This window comes from Lutzomyia longipalpis, chromosome 3, assembly GCF_024334085.1.
Source record: "Lutzomyia longipalpis isolate SR_M1_2022 chromosome 3, ASM2433408v1".
Lineage (NCBI taxonomy): Eukaryota > Metazoa > Arthropoda > Insecta > Diptera > Psychodidae > Lutzomyia > Lutzomyia longipalpis.
This window is the reverse complement of record NC_074709.1, coordinates 17,558,736-17,571,851: the sequence shown is the minus strand read 5'-3', so window position 1 is coordinate 17,571,851 and position 13,116 is coordinate 17,558,736. Positions and strand designations below refer to the sequence as shown.

The 13,116-nt window shown below is 36.9% G+C and overlaps 1 protein-coding gene across 4 annotated transcripts in view; it reads left to right on the top strand.

Moving 5' to 3' along the window:
- LOC129792370 (uncharacterized) overlaps positions 1 to 13,116 on the top strand; it is a 64,111-nt gene that overhangs the window by 48,939 nt on the left and 2,056 nt on the right. For 3 of the 4 annotated variants that reach the window (XM_055831366.1, XM_055831364.1, XM_055831365.1), the window contains 13 exons: positions 812 to 1,081; positions 2,609 to 2,745; positions 3,948 to 4,135; positions 4,215 to 4,318; positions 4,461 to 4,748; positions 4,885 to 5,015; positions 5,091 to 5,252; positions 5,520 to 5,549; positions 8,877 to 9,068; positions 10,272 to 10,421; positions 11,713 to 11,981; positions 12,044 to 12,593; positions 12,658 to 13,111. In XM_055831366.1, coding sequence (XP_055687341.1) covers positions 812 to 1,081; positions 2,609 to 2,745; positions 3,948 to 4,135; positions 4,215 to 4,318; positions 4,461 to 4,748; positions 4,885 to 5,015; positions 5,091 to 5,252; positions 5,520 to 5,549; positions 8,877 to 9,068; positions 10,272 to 10,421; positions 11,713 to 11,981; positions 12,044 to 12,593; positions 12,658 to 13,111 — 2,925 coding nt within the window. The remainder of the gene's footprint in view (positions 1 to 811; positions 1,082 to 2,608; positions 2,746 to 3,947; positions 4,136 to 4,214; positions 4,319 to 4,460; positions 4,749 to 4,884; positions 5,016 to 5,090; positions 5,253 to 5,519; positions 5,550 to 8,876; positions 9,069 to 10,271; positions 10,422 to 11,712; positions 11,982 to 12,043; positions 12,594 to 12,657; positions 13,112 to 13,116) is intronic. The other variant, XM_055831367.1, reaches the window with a different exon arrangement.

Here is a 13,116-nt window from a genome sequence, read left to right as displayed (position 1 = left end):
CATATGTGGAATGTATAACATTCCTGAATAAGCTAATTAATTAAGGAACTCAATTACAATAATTAATTGTTATTTAGAAATCGAATACCATTGAAATTTGCAACCACTGATAATCCATTAATAGTTACGTACTATGTAATTTATCATGGAGTTCAATATTATGTTTGCCCAAATAGCAGTTGATTTATTTGGAATTGTTTGAAAATTGCATTTTATTGCGATGCTAAGAAAATGATCGAGATATGAGAAAACTCTAAAAAAAAAAGCTTTACTTTATTGCTTTTCATGGGGCTATCATGGGACTATGACTGGATGAAGTAGCTTCGGGAGATGATAAGAAAACAAACGCAATGGAGAAATGGGAAAAATCCATTAAATTGTGCGTTCCTATCATCACACCCTCGCTTTCCTCCGTGCTTGTTTTAGGAAGAAAATTGCCCTGAAATTGAAGTTCGAAATAACTCCATCATCTCCTTGCAAATCCCTCGTATATATGGGATTGCCTGAGCAGGAGAGAAAGATATAAAATAATCCACCTTGTATTTATTTTTATCCACCCATTCCCACACCAAAAACTATATACGACGGCACTTTCACGAGATCATCTTACATCCCATACCCTTCGTCGTCCAATTGTAATATGTCATAATACATGGAAACGTGATGGGAATTTCTACACAATCCTTATTCCGCATGTCCTGAAATCCCTGAGAGATACTTTTCACCTTCTTGAGTTTTTTTTTTCTTCCGCGCCAGCAAACGAGAAATTTTTCGAGCCTAAAGCTATGGTGTTGTTAATTTTTTTCCCCAGAACTCCCCCGTCAAGTGCCCCGTCATCGGAATCGTCACATTAGTGACGTAGTGGCCGTCCTCACAACCACCCTGTGGGCAACTGCGGCGCTCGTGACGTCAGCGGGTGGAGCGGGAACCGCGAAACCAGGTCAGCAAGGCATGGGACCAGTGACGCAGTGTGCAATGTCGGAGCATACATGCACCAATGGAAAGTGTGTCCCACTCAATAAATTCTGTGATAATATTAATGACTGTGGTGACTCCAGCGATGAGCCCAGATTTTGCACACGTGAGTACCCCACTTAATTACCATCCTGTTTAATCTAATCATCGCCCCTAATAACCCACCTAAATATGGTTTGTAAACTTTTAAGTAGGTATTTTCTCTATAAAATTCAATGCAAACTCTTTATCCTCTAAAAGCAAACGCAATGAATATTCATGAGAGAAACTAAAGAAAAGTCTCTCGACTGGAAAGTTGTAGTATGTAGTAGATACTTTTTAGGGTGGCAAAAGGAAAAGGAAGAACAAATAGCAGACACGCACTGAAGATAAAATTTGGATTAAATGTTTAAAAGCTTCTTTAAAAGCTCAACTTTTGATATTAAAGAAAATGTGATTAAAATTAGAATAAAAAACATTTTTTTGTACTAATTTAAAAAGCTTGCATTAAAGGTGATTTAAAAAAAATTCTCTATAATATTTCAGTGAAACCGATATGATTTAATCCGAATTGAGCTTTTTTATTGAAAGATTTTTTTTTATCACATATATTGTTGCCAAAACTCGTAAAATCATCCCCTGTGTGCACCCCTGGTGAGTAAAAGATCTAAAAGGGGGCTAAATAATGACTACATATTGAGCATTTGATGTGAGAAAATTCAGTCGAGCGCAAAAAAATCACAATTCACATGTGCCAAAGAGGCGAAACCTTTCCTTCCGTCCCGCATGGTTTTTGCCAAAAAAGAAGGACAGAGATTTTCGATGGAGGTCACGGAAAAAATGGCAAAATTTACTGGGGTAGCCGTAAAAATAATCGAAAGAAGTTGTTTGGGAATCAACAATGGGTGGGTGATTGTATTGATTTTTAGCCACATATTTTTCTTCGAGGACTTTTCCTTCCCAAAAAAAGAAAAAAAAATAATACAGACTCAAATCCACATGGGTGGAGAAGGTGTGGAAAAAGTACTTTTATAGAGGGAAAGTTCTCATATTTTTTCGTGTGCTATTCGGAAGAATAAGTGTGACAACAGAACAAACATAATACCGCCTTTTCCATATTGTTTGGTGAATTCATTAGAACACCAGCAATGATGTCGAGAAATTCCCTCCGAAGGGTTGTGGAACACTAAATCAATTTGCAGTTTTTTTCCACCTTGTAAATGCGGTGTGGGGGAGAAGCATATATAAAGTTTTGAGATGGAGGAGGAAATTCTTCAATCCTCCCCCACGTATGATGACGATGCTTTTGTGGTAAACTCTTGGCAGTTTGTCGACCCCTTTTGCCACCCTTTTAAGCCGCCCAAATGAATTTGTGTGTCGAAGTCTTTACGAGGACGATATTGCGATGGCATTCTACCCCGCACACATAGCTGAGCTTTTCGAAAGCACAAGAGAGAAAAATATTTGTGAATTATGTGGAGTATCATCTCCCAATTGGGGCAACACACAGGCAAACTTATGTAACAATCTCCCATTCCATACACCCACAACTATAAGGGCATGGTCCCACACTAACTGGCTAGCATCCCAAAGCATCATATATAGTCTCTTTTGCTCACTTTACCCCTATACCCTCTTCTATATCTCATTCCAGCTTGCAATCGAACGTACTACGGAAATTTGGGTCTCACGTACGACTTGGAGCTCCATCGACCCAAGGAGGATCGAATACCTTATATTTGTGTATTGACATTTACAGCCGCCGGAGGGATACACGGCGACATTGTTCAGGTAATACTTTTTCAATCCCATCCACTTCATTTGCGTCCCCATTGCCGTGTCGACGGAAGCCACAGCATCCCCCCACCCCACCAGAGAGTGGAGAACTACAAAATGAGATTCTAAAACGATGTACCATCCCCCGAATAAGTTGAATGAAGGCAACTTCTCGAAGCAATATCCCTCTCATAGGAATTCTTTCACCCTCGTTTGATTTGGCACATCGACATTCAACCTCTTATATTGAGTTTGATTTGATCTCCCAGAATTGATGTAATTTTCTTAACAATTTTCCACTTGATTTTATATTTCAATTAATAACGACATAAGTGGCTTAATATTAATTTTGCTTACCATTGATACGCGATGTATAGGAAAATTGCGGTGAAGTAGGTCATCCAGGGATTACGGAAAAGCTCTAAACCCGCATTTTTCATTAAAATAAAGCACAAAAGCGCGTGAGGATGTTATTGGTCGGGAGATTTTCTATAAAAGTGTTTTGTTTAGGATTTTTAAACAAGAACTATAGAACTTATTTACGATGCAATAACGTCCCTTTGATTTAAGCCAAATGTGTTTTGCACAAGTATTTTAAGAAACAACTCAAATTCATCTGAAATCCTCAATCCAGAGATAAACATTAAGTTTCCTGCATTTCTGGAAGAACAAAATAAAGTTACATCAAACAGTTGAATGATAATCCCACATTCTTGGCGCAATTCCTTGAAGTTTCCGGATCATAATACTAAATAATGAATTTGCCCTATCTTTCATCTTGATGGGCGAATAAGGAAGAATAAGGAAAATGTATCATTACCATAATTGAAATTATTTTCTCTATATTTCCTTTTTTTCTTCCCACGCGACTTCGCTTGTGGGGGCTGCACCATGTCAAGAAAAGAAATTATAAATTTCGCATAGAATATTCTTATAATCACAGTTCTATGGTGGATTTTGCTGTGTATTGTAGTATTGGTTGGGTGCTCCCTGGCACGGTGCCAGGAAAGCTCCACCAAAAGCCCTCGGTATGAGGCTAACTGCGCTGCCTCGCGCACCAGAGACACAAATTGTAATTAAATTTTCGGGGCATTAATTCCACAAACCCCCAACACGGTACAGAGTTGAGAAAATCGATATGATGGTGATTCTTTTCCCATTATCATTTTTTTGTTCATCCCTTAAACTAATCTATCATTTTGGTGTACGCTTTCCAGGTGACTCTTGAGAGCTTCACGGTGGGAAAGTTTGTTTCGTACACCCAAAATGGTTGTCCGGATGGTTATCTGCAAATTGCAGAAGCAAACCGCCAGAACGTTGGTGGAATGTGGTGTGGATCCTCATGGGGACCTCAAGTATTCTACAGTGAGACACGATCTCTCATCCTGACGGTTAAACTCTTCAGGTAGGCTAAATGAAAAATAAATAATTTAAAAATAAACTTTTCCTTATTAAATTCATTTTTCTCTTGTGCAAATTTACAGACTAGCGCGAGATCAGAGTGGCTATAACTTTGATTTTCGGATACAATTTAAAGTTCTTTCGCGGGAGAGTGCGGTGGTTCGATATGGTGGAGCCCAATTAGGAGGTAAATAATAAAGTTCAATTAAAAAACCCCCCAACAATATATGAGATGATGAGAATATTTTGTAATTTGCATTTAACGCAACCATGAAAACCACGTGGCAATTAAATGGTGGGTTATTATTAAACATGATGTGCCAAAATAGACGTGAAACCATGGACAAATTATTCATCGAGCTCATCATCAAATTCAATAACATTGACTGAATATGGAAATTCGACTGCTAATTACGATCCCACCCGCGGCACCACCTTTTTCCCACCCTTTACATCCACCACCGGTAACCCCCTCGGTGGGTATCGATTCAGAATACCCGACTCCGTACCCGTAGAACCGCCCTTCGGTGAGGATATTTTCTTCAGCAACAGGACATTGCTTGGGAAAGTACCCGTAAAGAGTAAAAGCAACACATCTGAGCCAAAATATTATTTAGGTGGGTAATCAAAAACTATTCTAATCTACCCACATTTCTGAGATTTTTTATGAGAAATTATTAGAAGCTGCTATTTCTGATTAAGTAAAAAAAAGTCAGTGATTTGTCGTTTAATTGAACTTAATTAAATTTGCAGGAAAACTAATACAAGGCACCTACTGTTCCCGGATATTCAGTTCTTGTGACAAAAAAATTTGTCGTCTACAATCTCCAAACTTTCCAGGTGTCTACCCTAGAAACCTAACATGCTACTATGCCATAAGACAGGTGAGAACTTATTAAAAAAAAATTAATAAAAATGAAAAATTTATATCTATTTTTTTTTCTTATTAATTTCAACAGCAAGAAGTTCCTCAAGGAAAACATGCAATGATTGTTGTTCGTCAACCAAAAGGAAATCTCATTTGGATATCAACTCAAACCCCAGTTGCAATTACAAAGAAGAATGATAAAGAGAAATTTGTGCCACAAATTAAAACTTGGCAGGAATGTGACTATGTTCAGGTAATTTTATGCATTTTTTGGAAAGTTTTTTTTTGTTCGTCTTGAGAACTTGAAAAAATCCTTTTAATGGATTATTTGAAACTCCTAAATGAATCGGCAAACCAAAATCTATCCACCACACAAACAATTTTTGCACATTGGACCGAAATTGTGTTGATTTTTTCAAGATAACCCTTATCCCCTCAATAAACAACCCCCTTTGGACGCTACGACACAGTTAAGAGACTGCAAATTAAAGAGAATTTTTGTATGCTCCCAATTTTATAGGACACTGACAACCCTAAGTGGAAATCTACGGTAAATAATTTTGTGTACTACCCCATTTTTGAAAGTAGCTGAGACGTAATATAAGAAGAAAGCGATGCCCATAAGAACCAGAAGCATCTTTCTTTTCTATCTCTCTCTCTCTCTATCTATCTTCATTTATTTTCACTTCTTCTCTATAAACACAAAAACAACACACCCCACACTTGCACCCTTTTTTTCGGACGTCGTTGCTACTTTTTTTATCAGCGAGAAAATTTATCACTCCACATCTCACTTAAGTATGCAAAACAGTCACAAACACACTTTGTCTCTATAAGGGCGGGGGGATATATTGCTTTTCACACTGTGGCACACAAGAGGCAGTGAGAACAGAAAAAAATTAGCCAAATGCCTAATTTCTAATCACATTACATTCATCTTGTCCACACACACGCAGAAATACCCGATAGGGAGGGGTTGGGTGGGTGGTAAGAGTGTTGAGTCCAAACATAGCTGTTGGATGTTAAACGGAAATGAGAAGTCAGTAAAAGTAGCACAACACGCACAAAATCACTCAACTGCTATTTCTTCTCATATTTTATTTTCATTATCCCATCACCATTTTTTCGCACACAAATTGCCAAAAGTTCCGCCAGGGCGTGAAAGCTCTTCCCGGCGAAATATTGAATAACCCACAACCACCCCCAACCCCCTTCTTCTCCACAACTATTGTTGGGGGAGACACGGAAATACATACAAATTCCATGATTGATGACCCTCCTAATGACAAAAATGTTTACTTTTTCCAACCCAATGAAATTCATTTCTAACTTTCGGCAACGAGAGAGCTTTTGTTGCTATGTATACATTCATTCTCTTCGCCCCATCCACTTGACAAATATTTTTCTTCGCATTCTTCTGTGACACTCTTGTACAAATAATTAGTTCGATGGTGGGATCTCTTTAGTCAATCACAACGCGAGATATTTGCACAGTATGATGAACTAAAGGAACAAGTGAGAGCAATCAACGTTAATTACAGAGAATAAAGGAGCTTTTTGACTGGTTTTGTTTGCTACATACTATATGTATGTAATTCAATGTGTAATGTGCATTGTAAAATGTATTCTATATATTACTCACAAAATGTAAAGGAGTTTATTCGTTTCTCCATGGAAAAATCTCATATTCTTGCAAATGATCGGGATACACGTAATCTTTTAGGGAATAAGACATCGCAAAAGAAACTTGTATGTTACTGGGATCATCTGGGAGAAGCCGGGAAAGGTTTAACCAAACATGTAAATAATGACGTCACTCTCGAATTTATCGCTCCTTTTATTATAAATTTAAAGAGTTGTTGATTCTACAGGATGGATTTTCACTGAAAATAACTCAAAAATCATTTGCTGTGAACTTTTTTTTTGGAAATCTGAAAGTAATAAATCGAATATTTCAAGAGCTACTTTATCACCTTCCTGGAGTGAATGAAAAGTGTACGTACACTATTAAAATATTTTTAACAATGAAATTTTCCCATCGCGACTTGTTCAAATTAATTTCGACATCAATGTTTTTATGGAGTATTTTTCCGATCAAATAATTGGGAAAATCCAATAGGGGAATTCGCTGTATAAAATTTAAATGCCATACTATAAAATTGGATGAAGTTTTTCAAATTATTCCCATACTTTGAAGAATTGTTGAATATTTTTCGCTATAGACAAAATAACTTTTTTGCAATAAACTTTTTGTAAACAAATTGTAATTTTTTGAGATTAAAATATTTCCTCGTTAAAATTTTCAATGCATTTCATGGAATTCTTTTGGATTTTAGTATGACAAATCCAAGGGAAAATCAGATATTTTAGGAATTTTAGTATAGGAGGGTGGTGATGGGATAAATCATGCATAAAGATATCCTGCTCTATTCGACCAAAATAACACCCCTCAAAACACTTTGACTTTTCATTAAAATTCCCCATGAGATCGTAATTCCCAGACATGTCACAATAAATTAGCCAGAGGGATGGTGCTTTTAGTTAATTTGTTTACTAGTTGATGGATGAATCTGGGTATATGTATGGGAAAATTTCTCCCTGCAGAGAAAACCTCCCTTAAGATGATTTAATAAATTAAAAGCAACATAAACTTGTTCATTAAACTTTAAGAGATATTTTAAGAAAATTCTTCACTGATTTTTCCGCATGGCTCAAAGCGACGTGAAACTTTCACAAAAAGGGTGTTTGAGCGTCCTTTTCATCTACCCATGATCTTTAATTATTCTGTATAGTATTTAAAGGCACCCCCGCGTGAACAACTTTCCACCCTCCTTTCTATCAACTTTCTCTCATCCTGTAATCGGTGTTTTAGATACATTGTGCTTACATTTAACCATCCCCATGTTGATATTGTTCACCCACAGTGTTATTTATAAAAGTGAACTGTATGCCATCCTCTCTTCTCTTTTAACTTTGTGCAACCCCTATGTACCCTACTATTTTATGTACAAAAAAAGCCAAGTAAAAAAGACGAAGAAAATTATGCATTTTTTTGAATGGAAGTGAATGAAAATTGTGGGTTTGCTCAATAAAGTCTACAAACACCTCTGTGGTTACACTTCGATTGTGATTTCAATCAATTTTATTACGAAATACACTCAAGTTCCGGAGTGAACGAATAAGAGTTTTTGAAATAATTCTCTTAATATATTCTTCTATATAATAAATTTTTTAAAAAAAAAGTCTTCTCAAAGACTCTTTAGAAAAAAAAATATAATTTTTTTTCATAAAATAAAAAGAAAACAAATATTTGTGCTTTTAATACGAAACCTCAGTGTAATGTGCAAAATCCTCTTAATAAATCTCCTCATACGGCTCTACAGTTTGCAATTCATCAAATAAATAAACACATGAAAGTTCAATCTCGGTCAATCTCCTGTAATTAAACATTCTGAACCACCCTCACACAATTTTTTTGTTGTTGCACATTCATCTGCCTTTTCACTGAAAAAACAACTCGATACAATGCATAGAGGGGGTGTAAAAAACAACAACAATACCACTGTGTGCATTTGGAAGAGTATTTAAACATTGCCACAAATAAATTGCGTATGTGCATTTTGTTTACTTTCATCGCAAATTTTTCATTCATTTTCATATCAAATATCATGCATAAACGAATTTGTCACGCAGTTTTATGCACCATGAAAAACAACCCCATACTCTTGTGACTTTGCCATTGCATTTATCGTATCATTACAGCATTTGGTATGTTTGGCAGTAAGTTTTGTGAAAGGAGGCACGAGATAAACGAATGAATTGGCATTAATTTTATAAAATAAAAATTGAATTATAACGAAAAATTCTTTTCTCTCAGGACTACATCACAATTTACGATGGCTACACGACGAGGGATCCGGTAATTTTAAAATTCTGCGGGGGTGGGCAAAGTGTACCCCCATCCATATCGAGTGGCCCCGAGCTTCTTGTGGAATTCACAACATCACCCTTTGGCACTTTTATCAACACCCCACCCAACATGAATGCCCTGAATGGGTTCCAATTGGAGGTATGTTAAACAAAACACCCTGTCATTACTAATTAGAATGCTTCAGGAGGTATTTTGAAGTGTGCTGAAATTACGACATATTAATCAATAAAATTAAGTAATTCGAAACATCAAACATTGTTAAATCAAATTTAATAAAACTTTAAATATGAATCACGAAGGGGGAAACTAATGCGTGGGATATTGGGAGGATGAAGCAATAAATTTTGTGCATTTTATGGCATTTAATCATATTCGGTGATTAGTTTTTGTTATGAATAATTTAATATGTTGATTTACAAACTAATCACTGTGTGGTCAATATGGTCAAGTTAGGTATTTTGCAAAGCCTCTAAAATAAATTTGATACAAAATAATTTATTTTAAATAACTATGGCCAACGCATTATACAATAACTAATTAAATTTAATTTTCCAAATAATGGAAATCTTGTAAAAGAGAAAATCATACTCATGGCTCTCATTCAAATTTTATCTACTAAAAAAAATATATATAAAAAATGACCACATATCCTCCGTAAGCTCCATTAAAAATATGTATACGCTGAACGAGATCCAAGCACATGCATAATAACCTGAAGCACTTTGCAAAAGGAGGGTGAATTATTTAATCTAACTTTGAATTTTATTTTGTTCTTGGCGAGAGCTATAAAAAACACCTTTAAACCACAACTAAAATAACACTTGAAAAGTTCATCGGAAGGTTCATATCGTTTTCTTGTAGAAGATAAAGGAATTTTAATTCAATTTATGTAGCGATTTTCTTTCTTAAAAATTAAATGAATTTTCATAGAGCCAATAAACAGCTGAAAGAAAATATTAGAAAGTTAGTTTTTTTTTTTTAATTTTCAAACAATAACGTGCTTCAATTCTCCTGTATTGAAGATAGTTTTTATGAAATATTTTAATATAATAACTAAATATTGAAGTTGAAATTAACCCCCGTTGAAGCTAAGCTCAATTAATAATATTTCCAATGGAAAATGGACAATGCGGAATACGTTTTTCATGTTCCGTTTTTTTTTACAAATTAAAAAATAAAACGGAAACTGATTTCCTCCATTTCATTTTTTATCAAATATTTTGCAGTAGCAACGTCAGTCAATTCTCTATTATTTGCACCTGAAAAAATATTCGACTGTATGCATTGAAAGCTTTTGAAAATTGTCTTGATAAATAGAAATGAATTGGTTCCTCTTTGCAGATTGAAGTAAAATTCGTTGACATCAAAAGCCCAACTTACATTGAAAATAAGCGCCTCTGTGAGTTTTGGATACGTGGAACTGGACGAGGGGTCCTTGTGAATCCTCAGCACTCCCTAGCTCCGAATACAACGTGTCTATATCATTTGCAGGTAAAACAGACATTCTTTCAGCTGGGGTGCGATGGGAAATACGATAAGACCAATAGACTAATGGAATTTGAATTCATTTCCATTACTTCCCACACACACATCAAAAATCTCTCCGCCCATTGGGCAAATCCTCTGTGTTATATAATTCAATTAATTTTCCAGAGTGGAAGGCACCACGTGTTTTCTCAAATATCAATTACCATATAGCTATGAGGGCTATGAGCTTTTTCGCTAAAGTTACTTTAGCAGCTAAGCTTTTCAAGTTTCCTCGATTGTTTGTAAAATGAAAATTAATTGTATCCATGGAGGATTGTTTTTGAAACTCTCCACAATGCATCGTCTTGTTAATCCTCATGATACGTCCCTCTTTTAATTTTCAAGGATTTACTACAAAATGGGGATTTTTATGCATTTAGGTCAAGAAGAATGGTGTGGTATATTTTCTCCTCTCAAACTTCCCCGTCAATTGACAAAGTTGCGAGAAAATTGCCAAAGTGCATCTCAAAGTTGAAAACTGCGCTGTAGAATATTTTCGCCTCATTCCATCGCATCGATAGTCACGAGACTTCTCTAAAGCACATTAAAAGTTGCACGTTGTAGAACTAGGGCAAAATATGCAAGTGTCATCCAATAGATTTTACCGAGCCCTTTTTCCGTGCCATTGAGAGCCATTTTCTCATCCATATTTTCATTATTATCTCCCCATGCTCTCATTTGGGGACCTTTTTTTCTCTTCTTCTTTGAACTTTCAAGATAATAATGAGCTTTTGTGAGGATTTTTTTTTCAAATTAAAAACTTTCCGTCCTCTTAATTTTAATTACTCAATAGACACTCTCCGGCTGTCTATTGCTTCAATTCAAGATAAGTACCACCCCGCATATTTGTCGCATTCCCATGAGAATTTTCTTTCTCTTCATGTAGTTACAACCAGTTACAACAATCAACCCTCAACCCTTATATTTTGCCTAGAAAGACAATTTGTGGGGAAAAGTTTTGCCTAATACTCAAGAGAGGAGCTTAAAAACTTTAAGGTTCATTGGCATATTTTCCTTTCCCCCCCGCATTACATTCAATGCAAAAGAAAACAAGTCGAGTTATTACTTACAGAAACATCTATTCAAATATTTTTGGTGTGTAAACAACACAAAATAAGCTTCCACCCTCCCCATAAAAAAAGAAAAACTTTATACACGCGGGAGCTTTGTAACTTTGGAAAGAGGATAGAGAAAGAATTGCATCATCAGCCAGTCAACAAAGGGCGATATTTTGACCTCTAAATACTTTTACCAGGGAACTGAGTCAACCTTCCGTGCTGGTGGAAGTATAGATCATCACTTCCAAATTCCCCGACGTGGTGACTCCATGACGTCGCCACTAAGTCGCTTTAAGGTGTGGTTGTCGATACTTAAATTCGATTTGGCGCCGAAATTTGGAACTCTCGACGACACAGCAGGTGGAGCGGTTCAGATGCAACAACAACAGAGTGAAGACTGCGCAGGGATGCTACGTATCTGGGATGGACCACTTAGGGAGTCACCTAACTGCAAAGACGTCAACTGGTGAGTTTTTCAATCAATTTACTGGCAAAAAAAGGACGCTGATTTAGACGCTGTATTTTCAGTGAACGGGACACCGCTCTTAAATCCGGAGTACTCACTAAATACGGACAAAACTACACGAATCTAATTGCACGCTTCTGCCGGGGAACTGTTCCACGTAGCTGTGAACATGGACTCCTGAATGATTCAGCCGTTCGTCCATGCCTCGTGTCTGAAAGTTTTGTTTCCAGTTCGGAATTTGTAACGCTCGAACTTAGAAATACGGAATCCACAGCACTGCGGCCACTAAACTTCCGCCTGAAGTACGAATTTGTTGATCTTCAGCAAGACGGTATGCCTACGGGAGCTGATACAGATTGCAATAGACGCTTCGTGAGCAGTATGATGGATCGAAGGGATCCAGGTGTTTTCCGCAGCGTTAGGAATGTTTTCCTCTTTGGACGTGGTGGTTCACGTAGCTTCCGCTGCGTTCATCGCTTTGAAGCTCAACGAGGGGAACGTGTTCGTGTTATAATACGAAAGGTCATGACTGGCAATAGAACGTGTGCATCACGACTTGATAATGACATCAACAGATCCTACTGCTTCGGAGATACTTCCATAAAACTTGAGGTGAGGCTCATGTAAGACAGACACATAGTACTGACAGAAAACTACAACAATCCTTCTTTTGTAGATCTACGAGAAGCCTTGGCACGATGTTGTGGCTTTCCCACGTGGCTGCGTCTGCAATTCAACCAACATCAGTGACACCTACTTGCCCATCATCTACACATCAACCAGCCGAGATCTGGAAATTCGTTTCACAGCAATCAACATGACCAGTTTCGACGATGCTTCAGTGATCAACTTTGAAGGTAGCTTTGAGTTCATAAAATCCCCCTCTTCATGCAGAGACAGTCGGAGGAAATTCGGACCTAGTGGACACGTTGATATGACTTTTGGAGTACTTGAATGTCGTTCCCGACCGTGGCTTATTGAACCTTCAGCTGATCACTTTCTCTACGTTCAAACTCATGGAATCTTCATTCGTCGCTACGATCCACAAGTCTATCAATCAGTTAACACCAGCATGAAGACAAGTGCCACCCACAAATGCACAACCAAATCTCGCGTGATCCTCACAACAGGTTAG